This window comes from Notolabrus celidotus, chromosome 17 (genome assembly GCF_009762535.1).
Source record: "Notolabrus celidotus isolate fNotCel1 chromosome 17, fNotCel1.pri, whole genome shotgun sequence".
Classification (NCBI taxonomy): domain Eukaryota; kingdom Metazoa; phylum Chordata; class Actinopteri; order Labriformes; family Labridae; genus Notolabrus; species Notolabrus celidotus.
In genome coordinates, this window is record NC_048288.1 from 27717522 (window position 1) to 27731673 (window position 14152).

The window sequence follows — 14152 nt, forward strand, 5'->3', positions numbered from 1 at the left end:
ACCTCTTTTACTCATCACATTCACCAATTCACTGATGTTAGAGGCTGCTATAGTAAGTGACCATCAGCTAATCTCAGTTGTACACATTAAACAGCAATGTCAGTGTCTTCCCCAAGGACATGCCTTTAAATCCGGTTAGGTTTGCTGTTAACGTTCAGTATCTTGTTCCACATATTGGCGCCAGAGTTTCACAACCTGGCTTTCAGCGTTAGTGTGATTAGCTGCAGTTTTAGACTACGGTAGTGTAACCTCCTCCCACAGCTCCACAGTAATCATATCTTTCATATACTCTTCTTTCTGTCAGTGTATCTCAGTAAACAGGTAACAGGTTTAGATACTTTCATTGCATGTATTACAGGGAAATGGTACCAACATATTCACATGTTTTCAACTCGCTTTAAGTTCCTTTGCTGCTTCATCACTCTGTCTGGTGTCTCCTTTGTCCACGCTGTCACTTCTGTGTAATGTTTATGCAGCCTAGAGAAAAAAGTAACATGCTCAAGCATGTTACTGCCAGAGCTGGGATCGAACCAGCAACCTTCACATTGAAAAAAACAGACTCTACTCACTAAGCTACAACCGCACCATAGCAAAGATGGCTACCTTTGAACTTAGCTGGTGCAACCCAAGCGGCAACCTCTGGCCGCGAGAATTGAAGCCAATGCTGAAGTGTTAAAAACTGCAGTTCATCTAGCGTCCACTTGAGGCTGGCTCCTGAAGTACCAGAAACCACATACACACCCATTCAAAAAAGCCGATCTTTACAGCAGAAATAAACATGTTTACAGCCTGGTACAAAAAATAAGTGTAGTCTGGATAGCGTTTCTCAATTTGGATGATTTTCCATGACATGGCAGTTTCAAAGATATTAATATTTATGTGTTTTCCATTATGAGAGGCACAGCTGACTTGATTGACAGGCGGGAACACTGTAGCTGTGGGCGAGGAGGCTCAAATCCTGCCTCTTTACCTCACATTAGCTCAACAGAAGTCAGCATTTCCAATGTGGCTCCCGCCGACGACTGGCTTCAGAACAGAGCTTCAGGAACAGATGAGTGACATCATGGATACTACATCCATTATCTCAACTCAACTTTATTTATAAAGCACTTTAAAAACGACCACAGCCGGAACAAAGTGCTGTACATAAATAGACAAACAACACAGGCATAAAACAATTAAACCACAGGATAATAAAACAATACAAACAATAAAACAATAAATAAAAACAACACTAAAACAGGAGCAGAGTCTCATGCAGGGTTGAAAGCCAAGGAATAAAAATGGGTTTTAAGATGAGTTTTAAAAATGGACAGTGAGGAGGCTTGTCTAATGTGGAGGGGAAGCTCATTCCATAATTTTGGAGCAGCAACAGAAAAAGCTCTATCCCCTCTCAGCTTCCGTTTTGCCCTCGGTATCTATACAGTCTATGGTGCAACCCGGTGCTCTTTATTGGTGTGATAAACACTAAAAACTGGACTTCAAACCAAAACACTATCCTAAACGGCACTTATTTTAAAATAGAAAGAGGCATTGTGATTCATGTGGTAACACGGTATTCACTCCAGCCATGCTCCAGATGATTCCGCTGATTAGACCCTCCACTTCTATTGAATGTGGCTTAATCAGCTGCTTTAGCCTGGCGTACATCTGGAATGAAAGCCGGCAGAGTCCCTGTGCTCCACCAACCAATGTGTGTGTGTAAACTTTACACGCCTCTTAATTACATTCGACTGTAATTTGGATAATCCAGTGGGGAAACATGTAATTTTGAGTTTTCACCAAACTGCACACGTATAAAGAGGTTTGTAGTCAGAGTAGTATTTAGTGTGGTATTTTTTAGCACACTTAAATCGTCATTTTATCCGTGTAAATGAAAACCTTGGTGAAATAGAGTGAACATTAATCCTCAAAGATAATTGCAAGGATCTAAATAATGTCTTGGTTTCTCAGAGTATTGTACTCTCTAGCTTCATCATCATCACTCCTCTCATGTTTAGATTAGTCTTTACATCTGTGTCATGCTCCCATCACTCCTCCCACACATGCTGCATGACACCAGCATAGATGCATCATTTCAATTCCACATCCATAAACAAATCCTATTTACAGTGGAGACATGCAGCTGTCCTAATGCTGCTCCCTGAGTTCATCAGTGGGTTAAGAAGTGTGAACTCGGTGTCATTTCACAGATATTAACTCGTCTGTTATCTGATTTGAGATGAAGAATGTGCAAATGCAATGTGACTCAGATTGCTTCAAACATTTAATTATAGAAATAGTTATTGGTGGAACACTGCCTGCTCTAAGGCGAGACAGTAAAACTTGTAATGTAATATACAGATACTCTGTTTCCTTGAGGACGGTGATAAAGAACACAAAAGTTACAAATCAGGTTTTAAAAAGTGAAGGGCTGCATTTTTATTTTGCATCTTAATTAATCATATCTAAAGTCTCCAAAATCCAGGATACTATCCTTAAACTTAGCTTGAAATATATACATTTACATGAACAACATGATGATGTGCATGGTCAAAAATCTGATTTTGCATTTAGAGCAGTTAAGATTTGTATTCTTTATCATGTGGACAGAATTAATTTGTCCTAATCTAGGTCATTTTAAAGACTTAACTTTTAAAGTGATTAATTCTGATTGCAGTGTGATTCATTTACAAGAGGTGATCATTGAAATGAGTATTTATGTTGTTTTGAATAATATAGAAACAGTTTAATTGAGATAAACTACAGATTTTAACCAAGCACAAACTGTTCTGCCCACAGTACTTTTTAAGCACTTGAAATAAACTGTCAAAGGAAAACTAATTTGTAAATTGCAGACATGCTGCTGACTGTTTTCTCATGTTTTAATGTAATTTCCTCTGAGTCTGCTTTCAGATACTTGTTAGAAACTGTTCTATCTATTAAAGGTGTTTTGCTGCTATATCTTCTCGATGTGAGATGTTGAAGAAAAAGCCAATGAGAAGTTCTCATATAACGGTAAAGACAGTCTTAAATGTGTCATAGATACCTCAAATAAACCTGGTGTCTATGAAATTATCCTGGGATCAATGAGAGTTTATTTACTGTAAACACAAACTCACATTTGTAATTTGAATTAAAGGGGAACCAAGTCCTCTCATCAAGCAGAGCACTTTATTTAAAGGCACTATGAGGAATTTTTCACCAGGTGAGAAGGCAAACAAAACCATAAACAACAACACTGATACCTTCTCTGTTGTCATTTTTAATGCCTTAAACCACTTAGAGGGGGTAGGTGTCAGACCACATGATTGACATTTGGCTCGAGAAACATCCTTTTCAGCTGTTTTCATGGCAAATAATCACATTGAGTGATACATCTGGCTGTTAAAAGACAGCAGGGTGAGGTTTTTGTTGAAAACACTACTTTTACATGTACAGAACAAGAGATAAGAGGTATCACTTTGTCCACAATGGGGCGCCAAAATTGATATAAATCAAAAGTTCCTCACAGCAGCTTTAACAGTGCAAAATGGTTGTACCATGTGTTAAATATGATAAAATAAGTATGATTGCATCATTGAAGCTGCTATTGGAGCATTTGGTATATTAAAGGCACTATGAGGAGTTTTTAACTGGCTGAGAAACAGACTGAAACTGATACTGATGCCTCTTTATGACCCTCAAAAGCAAACAAGACCATCAGCAAGAACACTGATACCTTCTCTGTTGTCATTTCAATGCCTGAAACTGTTCTGAGGGGGGTAGGTGTCAGAACAGATGAGTGACATCTCGCTTTAGAAACACCCTTTTTTGGCTGTTTTCATTGCAAATAATCACATTGTGTGATAAATCTAAATGCTAGAAGACAACAGGATGAGGTTATTGTCTGAAGACACTTGTTTTGCAGGTACAGGACAAGAGATAAGAGGTATCACTTTGTCCACAAGGGGGCACCAAAATCGTTACAAGCTAAAAGTTCCTCACAGCAGCTTTAAAGAATACTTGTGTTGATGCATAGATGAAAAGATGACCCGTGAGCTGCATCCAATACACCGGTGATTATTCCAATGATCATCGAATAGAGGCCAATGATTATCGATTTGCATTTTAGCTTGAAATGCCATCCCTATTAAATACTTGGAGTAAGTGTCAGTCTTTAAATGAGTTGCTTCATGTTGCAAAATAATGGATCCATTCATAAACAGCAAGATAACCCATGTTAAAATAACAGACTCTTTATCAAAAACAAATGCAACCTTAGTTTCACTGCAGCTATCTATACAGGAGGTTATTACGAAGTATTTTGTATCAGTATCCTCATATGCTCTATATGTGTTGTTTCTATTGTGGAGGGCATAAACACACAGCTCTAATGTTAAAAGCTGAAAGCCATTACAAAAAGTTGATAGAATATTAGGGGAGAATTTCAGCTGAAACACAAGTATATGATAGCTCTGCCAGGGCATTCTGTTATATAAGCCATTTGTCCTGTGCCTGTGGTCAATTCTCCATTTAATACAATTTCCTAACAGTCAGACAGGCCTGCAGTAGCTGCTGGCTCAGAGATGGCCAAACCGCTTTGGCCAGGGAGAGCGAACAGGTAAAACTGTTAACTTTGTTGCTTGCTGAGGATTTAGGTCAAGCCTGAGACGGTCCTTTGGGGATTCCTTCCGCACCATATGCGCAGGCCAAATGCTATCATTACCCTCTGTCCTTAAATGATCCTTCCTTTTACCTCATGGGCCTTGTAAAAATCTGTCACCGTTGAATCCGGCTAGTAGACCAAGGTCAAACGGGGGAAGAGGTGGATTTGTCGGTGTGTGTGTGTTTGGACTTGTGTGTTCCTTAAATCCTGCTAATGATATGTGTCTATCCCTTTGTGATGTCTCCACAGTCTAAACATGTAGGGAATCCGCTACCTGTGGATGTAATAAGCTAATGCACTGTGAGCCATGTGCACAAACAGCTTCAAGCTCCCCAGTGTTACGCTCAGATGTGGCAGCACGCCAACAGAAGTACTTTAAGACTTGAGCTCGGCATATTAAAGATCACATGCAAGTGCGACTCCCTCCATGTGCACGTTATTCCACTGACCACTGGGGTTCCTTGTGCTAATTTAAGCGAAGGAAGAGTGGTGTGCCGGTGGCGAAAAAACAACAGCAGACTTGTGTAAATTAATACATGTGGGAGGGATAGTGCAGAGCAGAGAGTGCAGCTGCCTAGGCCTTCAACTACGTCCCCACTCCTCTGCATGCAACACACTGAATTACAATGCAGAGAAGATGCAGAGTCAGCTCGAGCAAAGCAAGCCATCACATATGTCCCCAAAGCACGCTGCATACAGAAAAAGCATGACACATTCACTGTCATGCAATTATTTTTTACACTAAGTACATGATTTCAGCGACAATAATGTAGAGTTGACATAAAAAGTATGTGGCAATTTGTGACAACGCCCAGTTTCCATTCAAAAAAAAAATGGCTCTGCTGCTGCCTCGCCAACACTGCTGCTGTGAAATTGCTCCATCAATCCCCCACCGCCTTTTCCCCCAAGGTAAAGTGAAAATATTCAGCAATTCATTTGTGTTGCTCATTCAGCAAAGAATTCATGTTTTACATGGGCGGCGGAGTCTCAAAGGGGCCAATAGTTGTTCCAGACAGCGATGAATCAATTCATACAAGTGTATTGTTGCTCATGTTAACCGACAGCAAGCACCAGCAGGAGCAGAATAAGAGCATGTGAAACTTCAAACACACACACACATGCACGTACACACACACACACACACACACATCCTTTGAGGCAAAGAGAGATCAGAAGTAAACATGCACACACTCACAAGAACACATTTTCACTTCATATAAAAGTTATATATCTAGCGCTTTAAAAGGTTTATTAACATTTAATAGATTCCAGCCGAGGCCTCTCAGACAAAGGATGGACTGAAAAGACAGAGCACTCCCTGTCGGGGGCTTTTTACCTTGGCTCTAAATGTAGGAAACAATGGCTTTCTGAAGACATCCCCTGCAAAATGTCTCCTTTGACCCTTGAGGAGTTAGTTATGGCCCACAAAAAAAAAAAGTGGATTGCGTGCTCAACAATACAGCAGTCATATGAGTGGGTCTATAACTCTGCTGTGGCTGCTTTGGGCTTTTTACGATGTCAGAATGAGGCAGTAACAGAGCAGAATGTTCACCGCAGGAAGCGTATGGTGCACAGCTTCCACAGCGTGATCAGCAATAGAGATTATAAGAAAGTTATCACACCCATTTATGGAAAGCTTTTTAGCATTTTCATAGAGGAATGCAGGGATACCACACCTGTTTTGGGGTCAACGGAGAAATATGGCTGTCCTTGAAGAATGCTGTAGACTATCTTGGCGCTGTTTCCATATGTCGGGTCGTCGGCGTCTGTCGCTGTGATTTGCAACACAGATGTGCCTGAAAAAGAACACAGCAGAATTATTTCTCTGACATTGACACTCTTAAAGAGACAGTATGCTAATTTCCAGGCCTCTTACTGTCCTTCTGATAGCTTTGTTTGTAGTTTTACATGATACATGATCTCCGTCTCACTTAGAGATAGACTGATATGGTTTTTTTAGGGCCGATACCGATTATTATCAATCAATCAATCAGTCTTCATTTGTATAGCGCCAAATCACAACAAACGTTATTTCAAGACGCTTTTACAAAGATAGGAGGTCTAGTCCACTCTATGTCAAATTATGAACAGAGACCAAACTCCAAGACAGGGTAAGACTCAGTCCGACCCCACCATCAATCCATAATTATTAGTAGTCAAGGAGGCCAATAACCGATATTTGGAGCCGATATTCATTTGCAGTAAAAGGGGAAAATATTGGCGTCAAAGTTTTGAATATTACAAACTCCAATACTTAACTTTGTTTAAATGCCTTTAAGCATATGTTTACTAAACAGCTTTTCAGATTTGCAACATGTTAAAGGTTTTTTTTTATCTTCGACAATAGACATCTTTGTTTTAAAATTCTAACACAAAGTCCAGGGAGCTCCCAGGCTCAGCAGCATGTCTTATAAAGTTTAATGAAAACTTAAACAAATAAGGATTTAGTGAATTTCCAGCCAAAATAACCCAGTTTTAAATTGATCTCTTATTGGCCGTTGGATTTTTGAAAAAGGCTGATGCCGATATTAATCAAAATGCTGAATATCGGCACCGATAATCAGCCCAGCCGATAATCGGTCTATCCCTAGTCTCGATACCGATATTGATACCTTGGCTTTGGTATCTGCTGATACCGATACTAGCCGATCCGATCCTGGTATTGATGTAACAATCTCTATTCCTTAATGTGAGGATATAATCATGTTTGGCAACTTCAGGCTTTTCTGACCTGATGGTGAACTGTACCTGGGTTCCAAGTGCTAAGCCAGAGGCTGGAATCCCTTAATTTCAAGGATCTGGAACAATTAAACCCAATAACCTGTCCGTTTTTTCACACTTTGAATCCATTAATAGAGGGTTTCTTCCTTTGGGCTTCCATTATATTTTACAGTGCGCCTTCCATCCGTCGAAACATTACCGCTGCACATGTTGCAAGTTTCCGGCGGAGTTGTTAGCAAAAGAAGCGTGACATGCACCTAAACTGCAGAGCCTCTGTAGTTATCCTCCATCATGCTCCACCGGGCAAAAATGCACAGACCGGCCGGCGCTGATGACGTAGGAGAAGCACATGGCTGTTGTAAACACAGAGATGAATAGATCTGCCATTTGGATCGGCACTATATATCGGCCCTTTGTCACCGATATCCGATTTGGCTTTTTGAGTCCGATCTAGCCGATATCCGATACCAGGATCGGGTCGGTGCATCCCTATTTGAAACCCCTTATTTCAGCCTCTGTCTGAAACGCTTGACCTCAGCTACTTGCAGCACTCTGGAAGCATCCTCCACTGTTGCACTAATACAAAGTTGTGTTTCTCTATTCAAAATGAGAAACACAACTCAATGACACATGAAATATGGCCGTATGTTTTGGACCCTAGATCTGACCCAGAAAGTTTGGAAAGGGACAGAAAAATCCCCAGCAACAAAGAACAGGTAAGGAGCGTCACCAATTAGTGATGTCACAGATTGAGCACATCTCAAATCCCTCTCGTTTAATTCTCGTGTGACTTTTTTTTTTTTTTTTTAAAGTTATATTTTTTGGGCTTTTTGCCTTTATTATATAGGACAGCTGAAGAGAGACAGGAAATGTGGGGAGTAGAGAGTGGGGGAAGACATGCAGGAAATGATCGACCAGTCGGGAATCGAACCAGCGACCCCTGCGACGAGGATTTGTAGCCTCTGTATGTGGGGCGCTTAGACCGCTAAGCCACCAGCGCCCCTCTCGTGTGACTTTTTTAACTAGCTTTTCAGAGCAACCAGCATTTTTTCCTCCACTTTTAGCATTGATATCCAACATTTTAACATCATATTTGTTTGTAAAATTTGAAGAAAAAAAAAGATGCATGATGCCACTTCTTTAAAGATTTATAAAAGTTGATACCAGTAAATTGTTGTTTAAAAGCTACAGTATGTGTTGAGAATCTTCTGGCAAGTTTGGAGATCCCAGGAGAGTGACTGTGCACAAAATGTTAAAATATGGTTGCAGGGCTACAGAGAGATACTTAAAATGCTGGACACATCATGGATATAAAAGCTGAAGAGAGGCAACATCCTGGTTTAGCTTGCTTTAGCAAATACTAACATAATGTTTTGCATATCATGTGTGCAGAACTTTCCTCAAAAACAAAAGAAAAAAACAGTAAAATGTCCGTCCCATGTGCACAAACTCTAGTTGGACACCTAGCTAACCAGCTGGCATGCTGTATTCATAAAACAAGTCAAAAAATGATCAGTATATAAATATTTGTGTGTAAAATTAATGGAGAGCGATTATGCATTCACAGGCATTGTTGCACAGAAGCTGGCTGCAGTGTGAGTTACACCACATGCAAGTTAAACAGCCTTTTTCCCAGACATTTTTCAGCCGTAGGACCTTATGTGAGGAAAAAAAGCACAAGCAGTGGTGATAGCTTCCAAGTGGTTTCATTGCAGATGATGACAACAACAAAGACGGATGCTTCAAACACTTGGGGATGGCTCCGTATTTACACTGTTATTTAAAATAATGTGTGAAAGCCTTTGTGTTTCAATTTAACACTTCAAGTGTTGCTCAACCAGCATTACAGGCTTCATTAACCTATTGTAATTGCATGATGAGTGCATTTTAATTGCATTGAAAGCTTACATTGTGCATTGGTAGATGAGAGAATCCTAGTTTGGTTGTGTTTAGAGATGTATGAGGCTTTCTGAAACATCATAAAAGCCTGCAAATCTTCCTGGACACTCGCACCATTGCTGTCCTCTGGGAGTTGAACTCAATTAAACAAGTGCAACTCAGTCCACTGTGTCCCACTAGATATGACTTACATTTTTTTTGGAATCTGAAGGAGCAAAGTGAAATGCCAACCATAATGAACCGTGTCTTCAACGGTATGCTTGGTCACTCTGGATCTCGGTAAACCTTGAAGAGGAAATTGCAATGGGATTTATTTGGACTTAATTAAATCGGGGTTTGTTTTGGTAGCTGAGCTGGTTCTGACTCATCAGTCTAAGAAAACGTATTCGTTAGCACATAATTCAGTTGATGAACCTTGAAGTCTTGCGTGTTAATAGCTTAAGTAAACAAAAATCCCATCTGTAATCTTGCATGGTGAGTTTCTCTTTAAAGTATGGTAACAAAAAATATTCTGATAACTGTAACACCATATATTTTCAAACTGACAGGTACTGTACACATTATGCACTCCTTTAAGTGTGTATAATGTGCTTGCCAAAGCTCACAATGCACTTCAACTCAAGTGCCCATGTATAGAAAAGTTTGAACTATTAAAGTGATGATTGCTACATTAAAAGGTCTGATTTAAAGAGCGAAACCTTGAGTCAGAGTATGTTTGAAAGTAATACCCTGCTGGGATTGTGGTCTTTTCAAGTCTTCATGTCCAAGTGCTCTTTCACATTATGGGCTTTATAAAGAGTGCGAACTCTTAACAATACAATCACTATCAGAGAAAGGCTCTCACAATGGGTCCACCGACTTGAGGAGACTTTTGTAACAGTATTCATCATAACCTGCTGGTGCTGGAATGAATGATTAAATTCAAAGGTTTGCTAATTTTGGAGTGTTTTCATTCAATTTAATGGAGGAGTTATTTGTTTTAAACTCAATCCACATAACCTAAGAGTCAAGGAGAGGGTGACATCTTTTAAATATCTTCTTAAGACCCTTTTTTACAGACTTGCTTTTATGTGACTTGAACCTTTTGACCGCTTTGTATTCTTATTTATGTATTTGTAATTTTTACCTAACTTATTTATTATTTTTTTAAATATTTATTAGATTTTTTTTTTTGTATTTTATTTTGTTTTGATTTATTATTTTAATGTTCTTAATCTATCCTTTTCCTTTATCTATTTTCTCTGATTTGACATTGTCTTCTTCTTCAAACCTTTTTCATAAACTTTTATTTATTTATTTATTTATTTATTTATTTATTTATTTATTTATCTATTTATCTATTTAGTTATTGTATGTATCTATTTATGAATGCATTTATTCATTTTTGAATAACATCTAACAATGATTTTTTTAGGCTTCTGTCTCACCAATTTTTCTGTTTAATTTTCATTTATTTTTAAAAATGTTTTGCATTGTATTTTGTTTTGGCATTGTTACATTTCTACAATCCTATATCTGTTAAAGGTTTCTTCTATCATACAAATCCTGCTATGCTTTGTTGAATCCTTTATACAAATTCAGTTATGATATTATCATAACCCCTTTGCAGGTGGTCTCTACTTCCTAACATTTTTTTTCTCCATGACTCAACCATTACAATATAATCAGAATCAACTCTCCTGCTACGTATATAGATATACATTGCATTTTCTAAACCATAGACTGCTCCGAAGTTAGAGAGGTATATTTAAGGTTTTATTTGTTCACTCCACCTGGATTATATTCGACAAATGTAGTGTTCTTGGTGACCTCAATTACAGAGAAGCACATGAGTCTAATCTATCAGTACATACAGCTCATGGTCCCTTAATAACAGTGTGCAATATTTGTATTACCGAGGTCAAGTTAAAGGTGTTGTTGCACTGGACTACCTCATATCAAGACATGTTCTTAATTTTCTTCTCCTTTATATTATTGTTTGTGACAAACCTCTTGATGTACTGCAGCCCACTACAACACAGTTACTTCATATGACCTCAGCACTAAAACATATAATTCAATGAACACCTTTACGACCCGGTGTGTACAGGCATCATAAAAGTAGGCTTTAGTGGGAAGCTGTTGTATTGGATTGAACAAGACTGTGCAGATGTACCCTCTAAGGTGACTATGGCTTGTTCACAATAATGAAACTTTTCAGAGTACTTGCAGTCAATGGGTTTGGGAAGGAGCTGCAACACATAGTAGGAATAAAAGTTTATAAAGAATCCTGTGATTCAAAGTAGTGGGATTTGCCCAGCTCAACATGGCAGTATCATTCTGTCCATTATGAACTCAGTAACTAAGTGTGCTTAAATTTTCAGAAGTTTGGAGTTATAATCCGTCTATTTCTACTGACTCCACTCGACCAATTTCTCTAACCATGAAACATAATGCACTTTAAAGAAACCAAGGCTGGTCTCTGAAAAACAGATTAAAACCATTGGCTTCTCTTCATCCTCACTCAGTCTCAGTCAAGGATCTTTTACCATTTGCTTTCATTCCCATTTTCATGCAGTTGTGACATGAAAAACCCTGATTTCCTGGATGCCTACTGCAATGAAGCAGCAATTAGTTGGTGAGATGCCGCGTGATACTCAGTGGTTTGAAGTAAGATGTCATCTTAATGGACTAAAGATGTCAATACACTGCTAGGCTTTTCAGAGAGGACTGTCATCAGATAGGGGGAACTGCTTTGAAATCTCTTAACGCAGAAGAAATGTGCAAGTGCGTTTCATGGGATGTAAAAAGGAAGTAAAACAACATTGATCTGTGTTTTATGATGGAAGAAGGCATTAACTGGAAACAACATTTGAGAAAGGCAAAAAAGAAGGAAGTAAGTCCTTTCAATGGAACTCCAAAATCTCTACTGAGTTGTTTATAAAGAATTCATCACTTAACCATGTGTGCAATTTGGATCAATTTTCGTACATTAGTTCCAATAACACTCATTTAATCCAAACTTCTCATCCAAACAAACCACCACTACTTTCTATTGGTTTTTAAACCGGTATTAAACAGCAGTTTCATCAGGGGTGAAAGGGATGACAGGAAGGCAGAGCTTCTTATCGAAATCAACTGGAACATTTACACAATAAGAGGAAACTGATACTCCTTTCATGTAGCACTCTAAAATATGATTGCAACGAACAGGAGATAAGGCCTGGTAACGCAGGACTACCTGGCATGTGCCCAGCTGATCAATTTAGACAGGAAAAAGGCACATCACAACCAATTAGCTGCCACACATTTGCAGAGAAAACCCCCTTCCTGCACTCGGGAAGCTCCAGTATTGACAGATGCTGGAGGATTAGTGCTGTGGAGTGTGAGGACAGTTGATTGTTACAGCCGATTTGACGCTGCAGACGCAGAACCAGAAGAGGAATTACTTTAATGGACACTAGCAAAAGAGGGGGCGGGAAAAAGGGCTAATTATTTTCCTCTTCACAGACGTTGATTTCCTCCCTTGGGTCATCAATGGTGATTGATTCTTTTTGTGCAACCGATGATGAAGTTTGCAAGTGAACATTGAAACTTTTAAATGAGCGGTCTAGCTAGAGCTAAACCGAGGATGTCTCAGACTTTTACTGCAAATAAATTATGCACTTGCTCAGAGAGAAAGATTAGATTTCTAATGAACCAAAATCTTCTAATGTCAAGTTAAACCCTCTGGCTGCTACAACTGTAGTCAACCAGTTCATCAATAAACAGAGCCTCAGTTGCTTAAGTTTTTATTGATTTGGTAGCCTTGGACAGCAAAACTCAAAATCCATCCATAAGTTGAAACTTCTCTCTTGTCTGTGTTTCCATCACACCTATCCAGAGTGTAAGTGGCCAAGCTTCCCCTTTCAAGAAAGAGCTTTATGGGTTCAGTGTACACGTGACATAGTCTCATGGATTTGTTATTGGGGGTGAGTCTTTCCTGTGTGGGAGTTACAGAAAGTGTGTGAGGTTAGTATGGAAAGTAGAGCCTTTAGTTATCAGGCACCTCTCCTTTGGAGTCATCTACCAGTCAGGGTCCGGGAGGCAGACACCCTCTCTACTTTTAAGAGTAGGCTTCAAACTTTCATTTTAGGCTTAGACTGCCGGGGGAACTGACACACTGGGATCCTATCTCACCCTCCCATCACTTACTTTAACCCTCCCTGTCACATTAAAGTTACTAACCATAGACTTTCTGGAGTCTGAGCTCCCTTGTCTTGTAGGTTCCTCTGGATCTCTGCCTGATACCGCCTGCTGCTGTGGATGTGCCAGTGAATCCAGTGGCAACAGCTACTACTATTCGTCTCATCATCAACTCTCTCTCTCTAGCTCTCTCTTCATCTCCCTCTATCCCTCTTTCCAACCTGAACTCAGTCTCAGCAGATGTGTGTCTAACATGAGTCTGGTCCTGCTGGAGGTTTCTGCCTGTTAAAGGAAGTTTGTCCTTGCCACTGTAACTTGCTAAATGCTGCAAAGTGCTCTGCTCACGGTGGACTAAGATGAGATCAGACTGAGTCCTGTCTGTAAGATGGGACTAGATCTGATCCTGTCTTGATGTTGGGTCTTTGTTAATAATAGAACATAGAGTACAGTCTAGACCTGCTCCGTTTGGAAAGTGTCTTGAGATAATATCTGTTGAGAGTTGGCGCTACATAAATAAAGATTAATTGACATATTGATCTATAACCAGTCTGACCATTTTTAATTTTTAAAGGGTCCTACAAAGGGTCAGTTGTAGGTAGACAACTGCCAGGAACTAGGCCAATGACCCTTTGTGACTACCTGGACACACCCACGACTGTTAGAGGCTTATATTTTCTAGCTCTTCCCCAGTCTGGTCAGAACTGAAGAAGCCTTTCGGAGGAGAGGTGAAATGTCTTCACA

The 14152-nt window shown here is 39.5% G+C and overlaps 1 protein-coding gene across 3 annotated transcripts in view; it reads right to left on the reverse strand.

Moving 5' to 3' along the window:
* Positions 1-14152, reverse strand: part of LOC117829046 (cadherin-18) — a 319558-nt gene that overhangs the window by 77050 nt on the left and 228356 nt on the right. For all 3 annotated transcript variants that reach the window (XM_034706566.1, XM_034706568.1, XM_034706569.1), the window contains one exon: positions 6304-6423. In XM_034706566.1, the coding sequence (XP_034562457.1) occupies positions 6304-6423 (120 nt within the window). The remainder of the gene's footprint in view (positions 1-6303; positions 6424-14152) is intronic.